At 41.7% G+C, this 21,969-nt stretch overlaps 1 protein-coding gene across 10 annotated transcripts; it reads left to right on the forward strand.

Moving 5' to 3' along the window:
• Positions 1-15: 15 nt before the first annotated feature.
• On the forward strand, positions 16-21,645 carry ampd2b (adenosine monophosphate deaminase 2b). Of its 10 annotated transcripts, XM_047340459.1 has the most exons (20): positions 8,913-9,055; positions 9,212-9,361; positions 9,515-9,682; positions 13,912-14,036; positions 14,122-14,252; positions 14,354-14,422; positions 14,530-14,629; positions 14,830-15,010; positions 15,864-16,005; positions 16,106-16,195; positions 16,293-16,422; positions 16,524-16,718; positions 16,844-16,975; positions 17,091-17,254; positions 17,831-17,957; positions 18,050-18,213; positions 18,832-18,952; positions 19,199-19,372; positions 20,121-20,231; positions 20,324-21,645. In XM_047340459.1, the coding sequence occupies exons 4-20, from the start codon at positions 14,007-14,009 to the stop codon at positions 20,531-20,533; spliced, it is 2,271 nt and encodes a 756-aa protein (XP_047196415.1). In that variant the 5' UTR covers positions 8,913-9,055; positions 9,212-9,361; positions 9,515-9,682; positions 13,912-14,006; the 3' UTR covers positions 20,534-21,645. The 10 variants fall into 10 exon arrangements, with proteins under 10 accessions (XP_035016273.1, XP_047196417.1, XP_047196410.1 ...); XM_047340461.1 differs by lacking the exons at positions 8,913-9,055; positions 9,515-9,682 and adding an exon at positions 329-346 and having other exon boundaries at positions 9,209-9,361; XM_047340455.1 differs by lacking the exon at positions 9,515-9,682 and having other exon boundaries at positions 8,893-9,001; positions 9,209-9,361.
• Positions 21,646-21,969: the final 324 nt, after the last annotated feature.

The following is a 21,969-nucleotide window of genomic DNA, read 5'->3' on the forward strand; positions in this document are numbered from 1 at the left end:
AACCAGTCTGGAAATCCCTGCTCAGAGGCACGTAGCACATACATACACACACACTGCATTTACGCTGACTGCAATCAAACCCCCTCAAGCTCCCAGCATCTGTGTTGCATCCTTCCTCTCATTTCTGTCGTCTATCTTCTTTTTCTCCTCCTCTCAGAAGCTCTGCACTCTGCAGCTCTGACTCACTCCGCTCTCCTTTCCCCATCCGAGCCACGCTGAGCCACACAGCCTGGGAACATGTCCTCCAACCTGCCCTCTGGGACTACAGCCGGGGCCACCGGGGCCAAGAGCAAGCCCCTCTCCCCCTTCAGGAAGCGAGGCAGCCTCCAGTACACAGCCAGCACAGGTTAGTGGAGCGAGTCTGGGGCTGCACAGCGAGGATGGTTGCATTGTGAGCTCTGGCTGCAAATCTCTGGAATGTGCATCTTTGAAAGAAATGTGACCTCTTGAACATCTCATCTGTTGAGTAGTCGTGAGGAGTGAAGACACAAGGTGCATCACATTTTGTCTGCGAGTAGTTTGGGGGAAATGCAGACCTGTTGCTTGGGGAGGTGCAGCAGAGGATGCTCTGTGCTGCTTTGTGATCCTGCAGGTTCACGTCGATGCGCCGGCTTCTGGCTTTTCATCTCATCCTCTATTTTCACACTATTTGAAAATACACACATTGTCTATCATTAGCCAGATTCTATATGTTTTCATGCTGCTGAAATGTTGCAAAACTCGTATTTTGAATGTTTCATGTTTTAAAGTGGAGGATTACAGCTCTTCCATGAGTTAGTCACCGGACTTGTGACAGTTTGTTGCAAATGGGGATTTGTTTCCCTGTATAGAGGCTGTGACGTGTTGCTTAGATAAATGTTATGATTGTGTTGTTCACCCGGCCACAGTATACGTGGCCCGGGCAGAATATGTAGGTTGGTACCTCAGGACTTGATCCCCCGCTGAATGAAAGGATTAGCCTCCACTCTGATGTATGCAAACACTGATCAGCCTTTCATCAAGGCTACAATGAATGTAGACAGACCATAGCACAAAACACAAGCCGTCGAAATACACTTCCCTCTGTTTGTTCCCTGTCATCTCGCATTTACCCTGAAACGTGGAAAGGCTCATTTAGTTTATGTTAATATCATAGAAATAGTGATGTGCTTATACTGCAGTACAATCTTCACATCATGTTATTGGTTAAAATGTACTCTCTCATTAATGTCATATTTAGTCTTATGTATCATCCGCGATGAGAAATTTTAAATTGTCCCTTTTTTCTTCCAAGATTTTAAAATTGTTTCTATCATCTCCTCATTTATAGATTTTTTAAATATTAGATTTACATAATGCATGCAGAAAATGATCCACGCAGAATACACTGCATCTTTAAAAGCTCTCCTGTTGCCATGTTACCCCCCCTGGGACACGTCGGTGACATACGGTAATTGCAAAGATACAGTCACAGATTGATTTTTCAATCCCAACAACAGCCACAGCAGCTGGAGGTCTGAGTGATTCTCCAACCCGCTCACTCCTGTCCAAGACGCACTCTGTAATTAACCTCATTTACAGCTCAGAGCTGACAGTGGCCATTACCCAAATTGCTCTGGAACCTCCGACTGGAATTAATAATAATTAGTTCCAGCTTTTATATTTATATTCTTGAGGATATAAAAGAAACACATGCTGCTGTGCACAGATTCTCCTCTGGTGCCTCCACTATATGATTAATAGAAGACTCTAATAGAAGACTTGTTATCTTCTTATCAAAACAAAATTCACATTTAATGCCGTTAAAGCGTCCAGGGAAACATCCGAGTAAGCAAAGATGACATTTATGTGACTCATCATCTTTTTCTTTTTTTAAAGGGCACTCTAGCTTGGGGCAGATTGTACAGTACACTATGTTGATGTGTGTGAATAGTAATACATGCAGTGAAAATAGGCTGCAGATACGTGATCATTTTAGCTATTGAGTTGATTGAGTGATGAGCTGTTTGAATAGTCGCCAGTATCATGTCTTTAAATGATTGATGCATCTTTATTTAAGTGATTGCTTTTCCTGTCTCTGCGGTAGCCGCTCATAATAGGATCATAAATGATGCACACTCTCATGTCATTAGTCTGCTTAATGATTCTCTGAACTGACGGAGCTTGTTTCAATAAGAATCCTGAACTTTCTAATCTGATGAGCTCTCTGTCGATCAATCAATCAATCAATCAGCACAGCAGCACAGCAACACTGAATGAGTTTCGGTCACTCACAGCTTGGCTTTCCTCAAAGTTTACAGACCCCACGTACACATGACATACTGCTCCTCATCCATCAGACGGCCTCCTGCTCTCTTACTGTGTGAGGAGCTGAGGCATCATGGCGTTGTCCGTATTTAGCACGTTGTTGCAGGGAGTGTGGAGGGAACTCGGCGGAGGACAGCCGTGGGTGAATCACTTCTGCGCCTGTGAAAAAGATAGTTCTGAGATTAGAGCACCACCCACTCACCAGTTAGCCTATTCTGTGCTTTGTGCTGCGTTGCTCTCGTGGAATCACTTCAATGAGGTCAAATGAGAAGAACTTCCTGTCGCAGGAGCTGATTATTTACTGTTTAAAGAGTCATGAACAGGCCTCATTATATTGAGTGACTGCACAAACACACTCTCTCCTGGGAAACAGTATGAGAGCAGGTTTTAAACTGATTTGCAAATGGATGTTCAGAAATATACCAGATTAAAAACATGAGATTATAAATACTTACTACAGCACATAAAAATACAGCTTACAAGAAAAAATACATTTTAGATAAACATATATCTTTGCAGTAATCAGTAAATTCAGCAGTGTGATACTATTCAATCGCAAGTAAAGAAATCTAAAGAAAGACAATTAGGGTGAATTCTAGTCATTCTTTTTGCAATTTTGACTTCTGCGACTTATTCTGATATCTGTTTTAAACATTAGATCTACAAATTATACCTTTCTGTAATCCTTAAGATGTTTTCTAACCACACAATAAAGAATGTTTCACTAAAATACAAGGACACTTGTATTAGGTTTTTAAAAAGCCTAAATCATCTTGCTTTATGCATGCCAAGCTCAATATTACCAATTTTTTTAAAAGCATTTTGAAAAAAGGACAGAAAGCAAAATCTATATTATTCATAGGAATGTCATTAATTCACACTGACAAATAAGTCATATTTTTTCATAAAGAACACTAACTTATATAAAGAAACTATAAGATGTATTTCAAATATTCTATTAAAACGTGTATCACATTTTTTAAAAATCTATTAAAATTCAATCAACAGCAGGCAAAAATAACAATAACCGGGAACAAACAGTCCTCATGTCTGGTGAAACCAACGGCTGCGGACCACAGGACAGACCCTTCTGTGCTTTTTGGATCATCTCTGTCCTAGAGAGCTAAATTATTATGAGCTAGTTACCTAACCAGACAATCAGTTTAAACAGACAGGGACAGACTGTATTTACCATTAACTCCTGTCTGACAACTGCAGATTATAACCGAAATCTCTTTAGTTTAGTCCCTAAATGCATATTTCCTCCATTTAGAGAACTTAAACTCAATGCATATTTTGCTTGAATACATCATAAACATGATTTAATAACAATTAGGAACATTGTCTTATGTATGGCAGATTTACATCCTTAACATTAATCTTGTCAGAATGTCATTGACCTTGTCCTGCAATTCCAAGGGGAGCTTCTGATTGACATTAGCCCTGCCCCTTTATGTGGCATCACCCCCATGTAGTCATGTGATTTCAGTCACATGATGCCCATGCTAACCTATTGCATGACATAAAGCACTGGCACAAACAGGAAAAGCACTGGAAAAGTAGAAAAGGACTCAAAAAAAGGCTAAACTGAAAAAACATAGAAAACACAAAGAACTCACGAGTGAAGGCGAGCGGGTGATGACGTGAGGCGGCCATGACAAAGACAAAGGGAAGCGCAGAGACTTATATACACAGGGAGATAGGGGTGATTGGACTCAGGTGAAACACATGAGGAGGAGGTGCAGACAATCACAGGGGCGGGAACAGGACAAAGACAGGAAAAGCTACAAAATAAAACAGGAAACACAGAATGCAGGGAGAACACAAATCCAACACAAACCTAAACACAAGGAAAACAAGACAAGTAATAAAGAGTCCAAGATCAAAACTAAAATAATCTTCATTTAAGGGTCCAAGTTAACGTCTAGAGTCCAGAGTCATGACACATAAGACAATACAAAAAAACATTTCAAAAGAAATTAAATACAAAATAAAGAATAAATAGAAAAATAAATAAAAGAGTTAAAATAACAGTGCAGATGCTTTAAGTGGTTGATAAGAATGGAAAAGCGATGTATAAATACACTTATCAAGTTTAGATCATTACTATTGATAATTTCATACCTAAGTGGTATTTTAATTGAGGTATAGATATTTATATTATTTATCTTTGCTATAGCGTAACATAGCAATGCTGAATTTTCTTATTTGATCATATGTTTTTAATGTAGAGTCTGCAACATAATGAGGGAAAGAAAATCTAAATAATTTTCCTCTATAGTGTTGTGGAAAGCAGGAGAAGAAGTAGAAGAAGTTTAGTTTCCACTTTGTCGTGTTCTTTTTTCCTTAGGTAGAGAGGGTAGAGTCGGTCTGGTTCAAAAAAGTATTTATTTAGAAGCAATGAAAAGGTACAGCATAGCTATGTGCACATAGCTATGGGCACTCAATACACAGCCTCGGCTTTCTAGTAGCACGGGGTAGTCAAGAGTCACCCCGAACGGACGACAGGTGCAATATTTATAATAATAGGTAGAACTTCATTGGTCAATAACGAGGGGGAGTCACCGTGGCTAGTGCACAGGCTGGTCCCAGCCTCTAGGCACTGGAATCCGCCAATGATGAGGAGCTGCTCCCCGTTTCGTCCCTCCTTAGATAGTAGCTGGGAAAATCTTCACATTCTGACAGTGTTTGGTTTGGTGTTTTAAAACAAGCCTTGAATCGGCTGACAGCTTGTGAGTTTTCAGTATGGCATGCGCATTTTCTAGACAAAACAACGCCTTTCCTATCTGTCCTTCAGACCCTAGTGGCAGCTGCTTGAATTCTTTCTAAGGGTATGTCACAGTTTTTTAAGAAAACAGTGCATTCATGTATGTGTGATGTTTGAATAAAGCTAATGGAGTTTAGGCTGTAATATAGTAAGTTAGGTATGAGAACAAGTTAAAGTACAGTGTATTGTATGCCACAGATGTACAGTCTTCTCAAACAGGCATTATCAGACAGGTGCAAGACTGAACTGCGATGTGACGCACACACACACAACAATCAACTTCAAGATTAAAACCAGCCAGCAACGGCTACTATCAGTCACTATGTGAAGGCCACACATTTTCCCACATATTCAGCCCAAACTGCCCCTGCCCCCACCCCTGTCCAACATACTGCATTTGTTTAGAGTTCAGTTTCATTGCCATCTTCACAGACATACACACATTAATTCTTTCTGCTAAGGTACAAACATGGTGCGCGTAAAATCGATCCTTTTCAGGGCTATAGTGTCTAATTATATTATTAAAATCCTAACAACTTCTGCAGGAAAAGCTAAACTCAACAACATAAAACACTAAAAACACCATGATTTTTTATGATCAGATGATTTTCTAATTCAAAATGTTCATTCATTCAGTCCAGTTACTTGATGATGGAGCTTTGAACACACTCTACTTCACCCACATCTTCTTCACGCCTCCTGCGGCTGTGTCACATCCTGTCATCGTTCCATGCCCACACAGCGACACAGTGTCAGGGCCTTTTCCCCGTGACTAAATACAGTAATGACAGGAGAGGAACCTTGAAGGTTAAACGTTAAGCCCCGTCACTCCCCTACTGTGATGAAATCAATACGAGGAAAAGCCGGAATTGGTGATTAGCGATTGACTCCGACCCCAACACACCTTCATGTGAAAACCCTGCAGTCAACAGTCTGTCTCTGTGACTCACATAAACATCTGGCTTGTCAGTGGTCTCCTGGACTTTGGCCCTGGGTGGATCAGCTCTTTGTTGTGTAAGGGCTCATACTTCATGCTGTGGTGATGCAGTAGATCTACTGAAAACAAGTCTGATGCCAGCAGTTGTCTGCAACACAACGTCCTGTGGAGATCCAGAGCCTTGTTTGAAAGGTACAGTGTGTGCTGCTTGAAATCAGTTTTCCTATACTTAATACAACTACATCTATAGTCGTAGAGTTATCCTAGTAGAATTATGAATTTATAGTGTTTATCAACCATTACATTCTACTTGTAAATCAGCCTCCATGAGTGCTCATAGGAGGAGTTATACTTGTTTTCAAAAAGATGAATACACACTTATATCTGCTTTCAACTACAACATAATGTGTCATATATGATTTATTAAATATTTATTATTTTTTGATTCTTCAAACGTAAAAAAAACAACAGGGAAAAAAAACATAAAATGCCAACATACTTCTCCTGAGGTGTCATTCAAGTGAAAATAATTATTATTATTATTCTCATCCTCATCAGACTGGATTTTTCCTATTATCCCACATAAATAAGTATAGGTTGTGTAAAATGAGCCATTTCTCCCCTCTTAAGTTAAACGTGTTCTCACTTCATGAAGAGCGAGTGATGATTTGTGTGTGATGCAGCTTTTGACCAGCAGAGGGAGCCTGGTCTGAATAAATGCAGCCACACTGATGAATCAATGGGCCTCAGTGTTGTTTGTTAGTTTCCTCTTGAGGCCAGAAGAAGTTGATTACTCCTCTTGAAAGCAATTTTGGCTGAAGTGCCTTGACAATAACAGAACAATTTAACCTTGGGAGGCAGACTTGTAATTTACTTGTGTCTGAATCACGTCTGACTCTCTGTTGTGTTTGTCCAGTTCGTCAGCCGTGCTTCTCAAAACAGGAGCTAAATAAATAACTCCTCTTTCTGTGAGTGTGGAGGAAATTACCTCTCATCTACAGGATGCTGTTACGGTCCGGACGTACATATAGAAACTGTTTAGACATAAAGTTTTGTGCACATAGTTGTTTGGGAAGGCTCATTGGATGACCCTAACCTTAGTCCTAACCCTAATCCCCTAGGATGAACAGCTTCAGAATTAAAGAACGGGGAATAAATAATGAGATCAAAACCAACTTTAAATCCTTTCTACTTTACTGTCTGTGTAGCCTGTGTGTGTGTGTGTGTGTGTGTGTGTGTGTGTGTGTGTGTGTGTGTGTGTGTGTGTGTGTGTGTGTGTGTGTGTGTGCATGTCTTTCTATATTTATGACGGCCAATTTTGGTTCAAACCCATTATTGTGAGGACATTTTGACCGGTCCTCAGTTTGAGGGTTAAGACTTGGTTTTAAGGTTAGAGTTAGGGTTAGGCGTTTAGTTGTATTTGTTAAGGTTAGGGTAAGGGTAAGGGGCCAGGGAATGCATTATGCCAATGAGTGTCCTCAAAACTATAGAGACAAGTGTGTGTGTGTGTGTCCAGGTATTACTCATGTTGTGGGGACCTAAATCTGTTACCACGGTCACATGGGGACTAATGGGGACAAAAAGCAAATCCCATGATGTAAATCATCCCATTTTAAAGTAAAGATATGTTCTTATGTGAATTTTAAGTTAAAGATAGGATAAGGGTTAGGATTATGGTTAAGGCTGTATGGTTAGGTTAAGGTGAGGCTAAGGCACGAGTTGATCATGGTTCGGGATAAGGTTTTGGTTAGGGTGTCCACAATGAAGGGAAGAATAATGTCAGCCAAATATGAAAAGTGTAAGAAAACAATGCAAAGCACAAAAGATTCAGTGTCAGGATGAGATTGTAAATATTTCTTATTCAGCTTTGAGTTCCATGTTAACTTGAGTTGAACTGTATTGAGCAAGAGAAGATGAGACTCTCGGTGTAGACGCCTCATACAAGCTCATGTTGGTTGAACTTTGAAAACTGATTTTACTCTTTGTTGTAAATGATCAGAAATGAGCTTTAGCAAACAACAGTTTCAATCAGCATTGTTTTAGGTTTTCACTTTCTGAAAATCTCATTTAAACACTTTTTTTCCTTCAAATCTTTGTTGACTGATTTAAATGTCAGGAGCCTTGTTCGGTAGACAAGTCGGATTGATGTCTTCTTTTCTTGCTCGGCTGTGACTGATTCTCCAAATCTTAAACTGAAATTCACAGAGCATTCTGACACAAATCTCTGAAACATACATTTTGTTCATGTTCTTTTACAGTCAGTCTGTGCAACGCAGAGCTAATTTACATTCACTGCAGAAGAGATAATAAAAAGAAAGATATGACTGCAGATAAACTCACACACTGTGGATTACGATGAGGATTTCACAAACATTTTTGATTCTGTCATAAAATTGCATCAGTTCCTGGAGTTATTAATGTGTTGCTTCATCGAGAGTACACACACCTCTGTGTTTGTGGCATGGGAAAAGCATGTTGCAGAAATCGCATGCTGCATTTCATAATGGGGACACTGTGCTGCCCCTTTAATTTCATTCATGTGAGAGGAGATGGAGGCAGGCTCTCATTTATTAGATGGTCATCTCCCTCAGACTGCAACTATTCAGCTGGTGAAGAAAGGACCATGACATCTCCAGGGTTACAGCTGAGACAGCACCATCCTATTCACACACACACACACACACACACACACTCATGACACAAACATCCTGAACACATGGTCCCCTTCAGCAAAACACAGCACTGATGATGATGTGGTGAAGAGAGGGGTGATGCTGGAGAAACTCTCAGCAGGAGGATACGCATGCACACCCATGTCCCCCCCTGCCTCCTCTCCCTCCTGTGGTACATTCCAGATAGATGTCAGAGGCATTTAAATGAGGAGGATCAGCTCCAGAGGCAGCTGTAGTGCAGGGACAGCTGGCCTGAACCAGGAGGCAGACAGACACAGAGGGGGGGGTCACACTCTGGGAAGTGAGGGGGAGTTCATGGATCTGCAGGACCAGCTCTTTGTATGTATTTCAGGGTCAGACTGAGCAGAATAGAGGCAGTGACTGTTTGGCTCTGTGAGTGTGGAGCTGCTGATGACTGTGTGGGGTGTGTGTGTGTTTGTGTGTACATTTGTCAGCATTGTCCTCTGACTGGATGTTTGAAGTGTTTCTCTCTTGTGTCTCCCCATCCATCCCTCCCATCTTGTTTAACCCATCTTGAGGGGTCAGCAGACGCCATCCTGGGCCATTTGCTGTTTGGCATGCTCCATCTCCCCCACCAGGACAGCCCCTCTCTCTCTCTCTCTCTCTCTCTCTCTCTCTCTCTCTCTCTCTCTCTCTCCCTCTCTCAGCCCTGCTAGCTGCTGGTAAACTCTGAGACAGGTACGCTCCACTACCCTCATCCCGTCAAGTAGCACAAACAATCCTCACCCCCAACAATCCTTGACCCTCCCCCCTCTGCTTTCCTTTCCCCTATTTCCTTTCACACGCACTGCCACTCTCCTCTGCCTGTCCCTTGACGGCTTTGTGTAACAGCTCCGAGCCGTGCTGTCTTTTCACTGTGCTGAGGAGGATGTGTGTGGATTGATTGCCCCACAAAAGCAGCTCGGCTCGTGTGTTTTGAGGATTGTGCAAAGGTGCAACTCGGCACAAAAGAGGCAGAGCGGGTCGATAAACAGAAACCGGCTGACTTCACCTGCAACTGTGAGGATCTGATTGTTTTCAATGCTTTCTTTATTTTCACTATTTCTTTTTTTTTAAGATTCAAGTGACAAGGCTGACAGCAACACTGTTCTGATGATATACAGTTCACGCAGCTGCAGAGACCAAAGCAAATACTTGTATTTTACATGTGGAGAGGCATCAGCTGTTTGGTGCAGAGCCAGAGATGCTGGAGGAGTGAAGCATCCTTCAGAGAAGCAGAATGAGTCCAGAGTTACTGTAGATCTGATTGAATCCTTGAAGCTACCGTTTGTCTGTGTGTTCCTCTTCTGGCCAAGAGACTCGTGAGCAGCCATGTTTCATTTTAGTTTTGCAAAATTATATGTCTGCAGAAAACTGACTTTACATCGAGTCATGATGTTTTCTGACTTTATGTTTAGGATTTGTAGATCAGTGGAGGCCAAACTTCTTCAATCGATTTACTCTGGCACTAAAAAAATATCGGGCTGCGTATTCAGCCCTGAAGGCTTTTTTTTTTCAAATGACCGAAATGTATCTAGAGCACAGAGTATTGCAAACTGTAGTGAAAGCTTGAAAGAACTTCCTGAGTGGATTCATGATGCTGTGACTTCATTCTTTGCTGAGATGCTTCACAAATTAGTTAATTGCCAAGTTTATACAATTGTTAGTATTGGCTGCTTGTGCTCTAACGTCTGAGGCTTCTTTCCTTTAATTTAAGGGTTTTGCAAAGTAAGGCCTCAAAACAACAATCACTTTGGTATCAGCACTGAAATGGGAAGAGAGCAAAACCTTTACTGCTTTGTTTACATGTGTGTTTTCCTGTAATCCTGCTTCAGAGCAGCTCTGACACAGTTCACCTCTGTGTACATTTGCTTTTTGCAACAGAAGATGTGAGTCAGTGCAGTTTACTGTGGGCTGAGTAACAAATCTGCATTGTCAGTGGCTGCAGGTGGACAGTGGTCGATGATGCCTGTCCTGTGTGGTGGTAGAAACGGAGAAAGGAAGGAGAAGGGGAGGAAAGTTTCCTTTAATAACAAACAGCCATAAAGATGAAGTTCCGCAGGATGTGTCATGACCCCTGGGCTCTCTCTCTCTCCCCTCTGGCCCTTGAGCTTCGGATGACTTTCCATTTCTCATTTCATCCCAGAGGACCTTTTAAACTTGACTGTATGATTTGAGGTCAACTCGAGTTAGGACACTCCATACTCTGTACTGCTGCTGAAATATGCATGAAGTGGACGTCCCCTGGCAAGCTGATACTTTTTGACCTGGTTTTGAGGCTCTGCGACAACATGGAGCCACGGGGCTGTGCCAGGTCGTGTGTTGCGTTGTCTTTGATTCAACATGTTTCTGTGTTAGACATCTGGTGAGTGTGGAGAAATCAAGCTCTAATGTTGCTGCCCTTCTGCTCCTGTCAGGTCAATAATAGCTTTAGGCAACTGGATTATGTAGCATATTCAAGCAAAACATGGCCGACTTTGGTTTCTGAGTGGTTTGCTGTGCAAATGCAGCGGGATGAGTTGTTACATAAGCATAGATGCTACCGATCCAAATATAGCAGCCATTAGGGGATTAGCTCCAGGTCCAGTGGGCTGGTTTACTGTGGCACATGCAGGATTGTCTTTGCTGCTGGGTGCTGCTCTTGCCCTCCATGTCCACTGTTATCATGACCACTTGATATGCCTCAACCCGACAGCAGGGAGAGCCATCATGGCCGGCCATTACACAGACAATCCCTCCTCCAATCACCGGGGGAGTGATTATGTGGAGGAGAGTTTAGCATCACAGAGTGTGTTGAAAAACGACTACAAGAATTGAATAGCAGCAGATTCATTTTCAGTTATTCAAACAATTGAACCTTTTCCACTAATTATTTGAAGAGGCTGTAAACCTGGTTAATCTGGTTTATCTTATTCAGCCAATTTTCACAAAATATTGAAAAATGCAATATTCTATCTGCAACTGTATAATCAGTTCCAATGTTTTGGATGATTGGTATATCTCTGAAAGTTTAGTTTTCTTTTCTTTTCTTTTTTTTTACAATTTCTTGATTGAAAAATAATAATATTAAATAAAAACAAAGAAGATCACAGAACTCAAAACACATAGGTTAACATAGGATACTCATTTTAGAACATAGGACAAGATGATGAATATCTCTTGTAGGATTGAAGGTCTTACGCACTATTTTGATGATGATAAGTTGCCAAACACTAGCGTACGTTGGGGGCGTATCATCAGTTGTGCCCCTTGTCACAAGTGTTATATCTTTTTAAATCACAAGACACACTATTCCACGACAGACCCACCACAGGCTGATTAGACCTGGGTTTGCATCCTTAACCCAGTTGGGGTCGTTCCCCTGATCCAGAGCTATTGGCTGCAGCCTTCTGCAGTCCCTGATGTTTCTTTTACTGTCTGGTGTAAGACTTGTCAATGGATTCCCAGCTCTTTAAGCAACCTGATGGTGGATGTTGCAATAAAACCCCTGCAGCCAATCCATTGGGCAGACTATTGCTCTCCAGCGTTATTCTTCTGCCTCAGATGCCATCTCCACATCCTCTCCCGATCATTCAGTTCTTCACGCAGGGTGTTGGACCAGAGAACCAGATAAACAATAAGGGATACCAGTATTTACAATAGTTGTGATAATAGTAGTTATACCACAAATCATTACAATACCATAACATAGTAACTATTCTATTAAACATATACACATATGCACATATAAAGATACAAATATATTAATAATATTGTCTTAATCATTATAGGACAACCATCATCATCACACTAAAAACAACCACAGCCCTGAGTAGCCATTAATTCAGCTCATCATTCCAACCATATACTTATATGATTGTCCATCAGAAAGTTACAGAAGAGTTTCCAGATGTTACATCTCGTATCTTACACAGTTAATTTTAGCTATCCAGTTCCACAGAAGAAGTTTGTTTCCCTCAGTTTTCACTAAATGATTTTAGTCTTAGGTTCTTGTGTATGTTTTGATGCCGCTGCCTTGTGGTGCACTGGCACACTTGTGCTGAGTGCAGAGTGGGATGTGTTGATTGGAGAGTATTGAGCAGAAGGTGATAAACAAGGGTGAGGTGTGGTCATGGCAATAATTACACCATCTCCTCCTTTCTGTTTATAGCCACCACCCTTTGTTGTTATACCTTTTAATGAAGCTTTACGTCGACTCCTGATTGGCCCAGTTATTTCACCTCTCCAGTCATCACAGAGCAGACAGGCTCTGAGATGCTGTGTTAAATAAATCCGACTTGTAATACAAAGATCTTACAGTTTCATTGTCAGACTGCAGGTATCACACAGTGCACCCTCTTTGACCTTGTGTCTGTGGATATAAATACTGGTAGACAACAGACCCACTGACACTCTAGCACACACAGGATGAAATATTCAGCGGGATCATGAATATTTCAGGACAGGTGCATAGTTTCGAAGTGAAAGATGAATAACATTGCAGTGACAGCACGTTCTCTCCTCACTGACAAATCCATAACTTTTCTGTTTTCCCCCTCCGCTGTTGTTTACAACCCTGTGTCCCATTATCCACTCACAGCTGTGTTCTGTCCCAATCCGTATATTTTGTAAGGACCTTCCCCCATTCGTTTTTCCCTCATCGTCGTCTTTCTGTGATAACGGAGTTTGTAGAAAACTTGAGTCCCCCAACAATGGAGGGCATTTGCTGGTGAATGTGCTCATGGGCTCTCCACCTGAATGGTCCATTGTGCAGCCGCTGACCTCCACTGTTGTGTGCAGGCCCACTGACAGAGCAACAACCAGACTGGTCTGTTCACTGTGAACTGCTTATATGTTGAAGGAATAACAAAAAAAAACACATTCAGCAGGCTGATTGAGCTGCTGCAGTTTTTAGCATAAAAAAAATCATCAATTAAAACCAAACTTACAAGAAACATTAGCATGCCGGCATGTATAGGTGTGACAAGAACTACCTAAAATGTCCGAAACTATCTTTGACAAAAAGTTATTTGACTTATGGTTTTAATTTTGGCCTATGTCCCATCCACTAACATGGAGGAGGTGGGATTTGAGACCTATGCTGCAGTCAGTCTGGGTGGCAACCGAGAAGCTTTGGCTTCATTTTGGGGAGCAGTCATGTCGTCTGTCTTTATAATCAGAAGATATTCAATTTAACCACACTCATTAGGATGCATAATTTCTCTCATTCAATGATTTATTTTCCTCTTTCTCCCTCTCTTTATCTCCAGTTGATCTCCGTGGTGCGCGCCACCTCCTCACTTCCCAGCATTCCTTGCCTGGGATCCCCGTGGCCTTGAAACAGTCCATTGACCTGCGTACATCCATGGACGGGAAGTACAAGGAGATTGCCGAAGTCAGTTATCAACCTTTTAAATTCACATTTACTTTAAATGTATGTGAAGCTTTCCTAATGTTGTTTAATGTGTATCTGTGTGAAGGAGCTCTTCTCCCGCAGCCTGGCAGAGAGTGAGATGCGCAGCGCCCCCTATGAATTTCCAGAGGATAGCCCCATCGAGCAGCTGGAGGAGAGACGTCATCGTCTTGAGCGTCAGATCAGCCAGGATGTAAAGTAAGTTGGAGAACAGCAGGAGGCAGGTGGTGTAATATAAAACACGTGGCTGTGGATGCAGTCAGACCCTGTGTTGATCTTAAAATGAGCTCTGTCCTCAGGTTTGAGCCTGACATCCTCCTGAGGGCCAAGCAGGAGTTCATGAAGACTGACAGTGCCTCTGACCTCGAGTGAGTTCATCTCTTTGGCTACAGCCAACACTCATCTCTTCATCCATTCGATGTATATTTTATCTTGCAAGAAAAGTTTGTAATTTTTTTGGATGATCTATCATTAGATATATGAAGGAGCAGAGCCAAGAGCATGAGCTGCAGGAGCGAGAGCTGGTCCCAGAGGAGTACCAGAGAGTCTCGATCTCTGGGGAGGAGAAATGTGGGGTAAGTCCAGTCAGTGCAGCAACACAGGAGGAATCAGGAAAAAGCAAGTGGAGCTACAGTATTTCACACAGAACTTTTTTTGTGGTGTTTCTCTCTCAACACCTCCTCAACACCTCCTCTCTCTAAAAATAGACGCCTTCTATTGTTTTCTTCTCTGCCTCTATCTTCATCCCTTTTCACTCCGTTGTTTTTCTGTCAAGGTTCCCTTCACAGATCTGTTGGACGCTGCCAAATGTGTGGTGAAGGCTCTGTTCATCAGACAGAAGTACATGGGCCTGTCCCTGCAGAGCTTCTGCAGGACCACGTCTCGTTGCCTGCAGGAGCTCAGTGAGAGATCTCTGGACCTGAACATTTACGAGGAGGAGCTCACATTCACACCAGGTACATTCACACTGACCAATGTCTGCACTGTTTTCACACTATATATCTGTAGTGTCCTGTGCATGTGGAACCAACAAACAGGAGCTGGTAATTTGTCCTGAAATGTTACCTCAACTATGATACAATTAATAATACATTTTAAGATTTGCTGCTTGTCTTAGTTTTTTATATTGGACATTCAATATCTTTAGGTTTTGGGCCATAGACTCTGTATAAAGATGACATGATCCCCAAAAGAGAAGCCAAAGCGTCTTGATCACCACCTGGTGGCTGGCTGCAGTATATGTCATAAATTCTGCCTCTTCCATGTTGTCAGATGGGACATGGATTAAAACTTTTTTTTCATTGGAGGTAGTTCTCATTCAAGTGTTTTTTGTGAGTCGCTCCTCCATCCCTCGATTGTTACTGTGCAGTGGGAGGAAGTTGAGACACATCGTCCATCTTTGTAGACAGTCTTTTAGGTTTTGGGATGTTTGTTGGGTAAAAGTAATTCAAAGACATTGCCTTGTTGCTCCGGAACCTTTTGGTAGACAGAGTACAAAGAAACAATAAAAAAGAGTGGTCCAAATAATTCTCATGAAATTAACTTTACTAAAAATATACTATTGCTCTGCTTACACAAAAATAACTGTTAATACGGTGTTTATATGTCATGTCCAGTGTAATGTACAGTACTGTCACATTAAGACATAACCGGGCATGTCCGCAGACTCCACAATCCATCTGTTACACACCCCAGAACAGGCTGTCACAACATGCAGGCTGGTTCAATCAGCCTGCACAAATTCGTTTGCATGTGCGTTACCACCTCGTTCAACACCGTGACACAGTGCGACATTCTGTCCCCTCACAGAAGCTGCAGTGCACCCACCTGTGTCTGAAAACCACCCGTATGAGAACCAGGACCCTTCCAGCATGCCCCCTGACATGGGTTACGGCTGCAAGATGGTGGATGGTGTCATGCATGTGTACACAACGAAGAGCATTATGGAAAAGTGAGATGTTCACGATGAATCACTTGGCGCACGCATGCTGTATCTTGGTAGGATGTTTGTGTGTTTTTAGAACCAGGTCACACATTGTGTTTTTGAACAGGAGCACGGAGATGGACCTGCCATATCCAGACCTGCAGGAGTACATCGCTGATATGAACGTGATGATGGCCCTCATCATCAACGGCCCAGTGTGAGTTTATATCAGAGAATAACATAGAAAACTAATTTTAAATGACTTGACCCTTCAGTACACAAACTATTTGTTTTTTCGTTTCCCGTCACCACAGAAAATCCTTCTGCTACCGCCGCCTGCAGTATCTTAGCTCCAAGTTCCAGATGCACATCCTGCTGAATGAGATGAAAGAGCTGGCCGCGCAGAAGAAAGTTCCACATCGAGACTTTTACAATATCCGTAAGGTGAACTTGAGAGCTCTTTCTACTTTACCCTTTCAGAACTATTTGCAATATTACAGGTCCAGACTGTATATGTTTCTTAACATAACGGTTTGTCTGCACAGGTTGACACACATATACACGCCTCGTCCTGCATGAACCAGAAGCACCTTCTTCGCTTTATCAAGAGGGCCATGAAGAAGTATCCAAAGGATATTGTTCACGTGGAAAGAGGGAAGGGTCAGACGCTCATGGAGGTGTTTGAGAACATGAACCTGACGGCGTTTGACCTGAGTGTGGACACCCTGGACATGCACGCAGTAAGAGATGCCCATGCATCAAGCGCTAATCCTTTCAGAAGCAGCGCCTGGTCTGAAAAATGCTCCATCATGTTAAAATGAGAGATGTTTCAACTTCCATGTCATGTGTCAACTATTTTTTGCAGGACCGTAACACGTTCCATCGATTTGACAAGTTCAATGCCAAATACAATCCCATCGGCGAGTCCATCCTGAGGGAGATCTTCATCAAAACAGACAACTACATCGAGGGGAAATACTTTGGTCACATGATTAAGGTGCTTAGTGAACACATGAACAATCACCTACACATGACAGTGCTCCTGATGCATGCAGAATGACTGTAAGGGGCACTGACGCCCTCTGTTGACCGTCTGTGACATTGCTTCCCAGGAGGTGATGGCTGACCTGGAGGAGAGCAAGTACCAGAACGTGGAGCTCAGGCTGTCGATCTACGGCCGCTGCAGAGATGAGTGGGACAAACTGGCCAAGTGGTCCGTCAAGCATCAGGTCTACTCCACAAACGTGCGCTGGCTTATACAGGTCCCACGACTCTTGTGAGTAAAACCAATAATAAGTAAAAAATTAACTAAACACCCATAATCAACCACTGCACCTATGAGTTCATAAAAAATAAAGTATAAGCATAAATATAATGCAATATTTTGATATAATTGTACAGTAGAATATGAAGAAGGTCAAATTAGTTAATGCCTCTAACACTGACAGTTGCATGTTGCAGCAGAATACCCCTCACCTCACCCTCCCCTTCCAAACATGATAGAGAATCTGTGGTCGCCCTAAGTCATCATTAAAATTCAAAAGGTGTTTAGTTTGTCCAGTTATGGCTACTGTAAAAAACATGGCGGCCTCCGTAGAGAGGAGCCTCTCCTGATGTAAATCTGAGTATTTAAATATAAAGGGCCCATTTTAGGGTAAAGAAAACAACAATTCGTACAATTTAGGTGAAACACACAAGTGAAAACATCCCAAGGATTATTTTATAATCAATTTCTGCTAATAGGTCCCTTTCACCTAAATCTTACACAATCACCAACCATAATGTGAATATCTGTGCCACTACGTCCAAAATGATTCCACAACTGATATCTTGATTTATTCTGTCTTTGAAGTGACGTCTACCACACAAAGAGACAACTGTGTAACTTCCAAGAGATGCTGGAGAACATCTTCATGCCTCTGTTTGAGGTCACAGTCGACCCTGGCAGCCACCCAGAGCTGCACCTCTTCCTTCAACATGTACAAAGTCTTTCCTGTATATTCAACCTTTCAGATTTATACTTGTCAATCTTCAGAAAGTTTCATGGATGTGTTCATGGTCCGTCACACAGGTGGTGGGTTTCGACAGCGTGGACGATGAGTCCAAACCAGAGCAACATATCTTCAACCTGGACAGTCCGCTGCCAGTCAACTGGACAGAGGAGAACAACCCGCCCTATTCCTACTACCTCTACTATATGTATACAAACATGACTGTGCTGAACCACCTGCGCAGGTTTGTCATAATCTGCTTTTTACAATTTGTTAATTGTATGTTTTTGTCCAAATACAGGAAATACAGTCAAAAAGTGAATGGGATATATATGGATACTTTTTAGCTGGAACTTTTCTCAGAAAGGTTTGTCATTAGTAGGAATGGGTAACTTTTTATGTTTTCAAAATGCTATAAAAAATATTAAAACCTGCAGTGTTTGCTGTCATAATTTGCCCTAACTGAAGAATTTTGGTCACGATTTTTTCAATCACCATATTTTTTGCTAGTAATTATGTCACACTAACATTTTGAAAAATACTTAGAATATGTTAAAGGCTCAGTGTGTAGAATCTAGTGACATCTAGTAGTGAAGTTTCCCATTGCCTCTGAATACCCCCAAACATGAAAGAGAACCTGTGGCAGCCTTCAGTTGGCATAAAACTCAAGAGGTGTCTCTTTTGTCCAGTCTGGGCTAATGTAAAAAAAACATGGCAGCCTCCGTAGAGAGGACCTGCTCCAGATGTAAATATAAAGGAACAGCCGTGGATATTAATTTACGCAGACTATACTTTGCCTAACTGTTTAAACGAGACCCCACACAAGCCACCCTCCTGGTAACTGTTTGTCTCTTCTTTCCAGGCAGCGGGGGTTCCACACATTTGTCCTACGTCCTCACTGTGGCGAGGCTGGGCCCATCCATCACCTGGTGTCTGGGTTCATGCTTTCAGAGAACATCTCCCACGGGCTGCTGCTCAGGAAGGTGGGACCTCAACACTTACAGCATCTGCTTCATCTCACACACTCACAGAAGAGTTCTTTCTTCCATCAGTTTGTGAACAAATGATGGAAAGTGAAAGACTCATCTAGATCACCTGGTTTCTGTTTGTTTAACTGAGCTACATTTCAGTCATGATGATGCTTCCGTAAATGCTTACATGTCCTTGCTGTGTTTTATATGTTTACACACACAATGTATACAACATTACGCCCTGTGTACCTCCTCCAGGCTCCTGTGCTGCAGTACTTGTACTACTTGGCTCAGATAGGCATCGCCATGTCCCCTCTCAGCAATAACAGCCTGTTCCTCAGCTACCATCGCAACCCTCTGCCTGAGTACCTGTCCCGAGGCCTCATGGTCTCTCTGTCCACAGACGACCCTCTGCAGTTTCACTTCACCAAGGTCAGAGTACGCAGCCAGTCAGACCTGGATTCTTAATTGTAAATGTGTTAATCCCTTCAAATGTGAAAATAAGTTGTTTCAAAGCGCTAAGTCTCCTGATTCTTTCTGTGCTGAGCCTGTCAGTTCAGCATATCACTGTAATAGCTGTTGACACAGATCTTTTCCACACAAAAGCTGCTTACATAAGGCTTACCTTATGTAAGGCATAGCAGCCTTATGTTTCCTTTTTCTGTCAGTAAAAAAACAAAGGCAAGTCCAAAAAAAACTAAATTCCTACCTAGCATGATAATGCCTGTGACTTTAGTTCAGTATCTCTCAGAGTTTTTTTGATTTCTTGATTGTGAATTCCAATATGTTAAGATTGGCTGTATTTACCAAGCCTGCTGTTTCATCACAGCACAGATCTCATGGATCCACAGTGGCCACGAGCCTCTTTTTAAAAATGTCCCTTCTGAATGAGGGTTCACCTTCGAAGCTGTTTTTTTTTTCTTCTCATAAATGCCTCATTACATATTTCTCATAAAAACATTGCCTATTACTTCAGTTAAGTCATTTACAGGAAAAAAATGTCAACAGATACAATTATCTTTAAACCTCCACCATTCCTAACTTTATTTAAAATTGTTCCAGGTTTTTTGCAATAGTATGAAAACTCAGTTGCCTGAGGTGAAACTAAAATTGTCGTATTAACAACAGCCAGTGTAGGTCTGATAGTGGTATTTATTTTATTTTGTGTGTGTCTGTGTAGGAGCCCTTGATGGAGGAGTACAGTATTGCTACTCAGGTGTGGAAGCTGAGCTCTTGTGACATGTGTGAACTTGCCAGAAACAGCGTTCTGATGAGCGGATTCTCTCATAAGGTATCAACTGTCCTCACAGCTCATTGTTGTCTACAGCTATGCCCCCCTTCCTCAGAAAGTCTAATGTAACTCTGACTCTTCCTCTGAATCAGGTGAAGAGCTACTGGCTTGGCCCCCACTACATCATGGAGGGACAGGAGAGTAACGACATCAGACGCACCAACGTCCCCGACATCCGCGTGGCGTACCGTTTCGAGACCATGTGTGAGGAGTTGAATTTAATCACACAGGCCATCCGCACAGACGAGCTGGAGACCATCGAGGAGGAGGGCAGTCTGTGCATGGGCGCCATGCAGGCATAGAAATAAACGTGCGGCACAACACAAACAAATTTCTCATTACATTCCCTGTTTCCACATCAGGACTTTGTACAGATTTCCATACAAACATATCACACCTGTGAAAAGAGAAAAGATTTCTAATAAGAATGTGAGTTGCTACCGTAGCAATAAGAGAGGACCTACAATCTGTGTTCCCAAGGTGTCCACTTCCTTTAGTCACTCTTTTGTTAATTTGTTGTGGTTAGTTTACAATGTCTCATGAAGTATTTATTTTGAGATTATTATATTTTCATGGTTTGCGATCACAATTTGTCAGAGTTTGTGGACAAAGGCTGCATTTCCATTAGTAAGCCCTCACATCATTCAGCCCATTAAACCAATTCATACACTGGATTTAACACTGACTGATAAAAAGAAAAATTTGACCGGGAAAATCTTTTCAAAGTAAAAGCCTGTGCACAGGGCTGTGGCTGACTAGAAATAATCAGTTTTGAGATATAAAACAGTGACACTTATATTTACATACTAGTCACTGACAAATTTAATAGAAATAACTCAGAGATGTGGACAAGACAAGTGGACCATTCCAATCAGTTGTTGTGTTAGGCATCCCTGCAACATGTTACATTTCTAGAGAGGTGCATGTAGAGTGCATTGTACCCAACAATGTAGGGTACGTGGCTACGCAGACACACAATCTCAGTAGAGGTTTTATGAGGAGCTCGGTTCATCAACAGAAGAGACAGAATCAGTAGCAGAGAATAACAAATGGCAAAAGGATGACGCGTCCTTAAATAGAGTAGGAAAGCAGAGCGTAATGTTTCTTCATTAGTTCTCTTTGTGTCACCATTATAGAGAAACTGCAGCCTGGGAAGTGTCAGTTGTTAATATGTTTTTGCTACCATACTGCAAAGATACCGTAAACTATTCTAGACTCGTCTGTCATCTATCCATATCATCTTTAAGGTTTTATCTTGAGCCTCGTGCACTTATGAATACTTGTCCTTTATGCTTGTGCAACACTCATGCATGAAAACTACATGTTGTCACCACCAGAGAATTATATGTGCTGTTTGTGAAATATCATTTATTGACATTTGTGTCCATGAAGAATAAATGTTGTTCTCACTGGATTTTTTGTCTCCCTTCCGTTTGTGAGTGAGTGAGTGATTGTAATTAGAAAGACTGTTTTGTTGCTAATTTGAAAATGTAATTTTTGTAAATAGAAAACCAAGTTTGTACCAAAACGAATGTAAGTAGAAACCTTAATTAGTCTTAAATCACATGATTTTTTAATATCCATCATGATCTGTCAAAAATAAATTACAGCTTAAGAAACATTATTGTAAAAAAAATGTGCTTATGAAGACAAGAATCTGATGGAAGTGTTTGATGGCACTTTAATGTGAAATTACAGTTTATTTTCATCATATGGAAAATTGTCGATGAGTAAAAGT

Source organism: Hippoglossus stenolepis, chromosome 6 (genome assembly GCF_022539355.2).
Source record: "Hippoglossus stenolepis isolate QCI-W04-F060 chromosome 6, HSTE1.2, whole genome shotgun sequence".
In the NCBI taxonomy this organism is placed as follows: domain Eukaryota; kingdom Metazoa; phylum Chordata; class Actinopteri; order Pleuronectiformes; family Pleuronectidae; genus Hippoglossus; species Hippoglossus stenolepis.

Coding starts and splice junctions, on each gene's coding strand:
- ampd2b (XM_035160382.2), top strand. CDS start 238: ATGTCCTCCAACCTGCCCTCTGGGACTACAGCCGGGGCCACCGGGGCC. Junction 14,037..14,121: donor AGTACAAGGAGATTGCCGAA/GTCAGTTATCAA, acceptor ATCTGTGTGAAG/GAGCTCTTCTCCCGCAGCCT. Junction 17,255..17,830: donor ATACAGGTCCCACGACTCTT/GTGAGTAAAACC, acceptor CTGTCTTTGAAG/TGACGTCTACCACACAAAGA.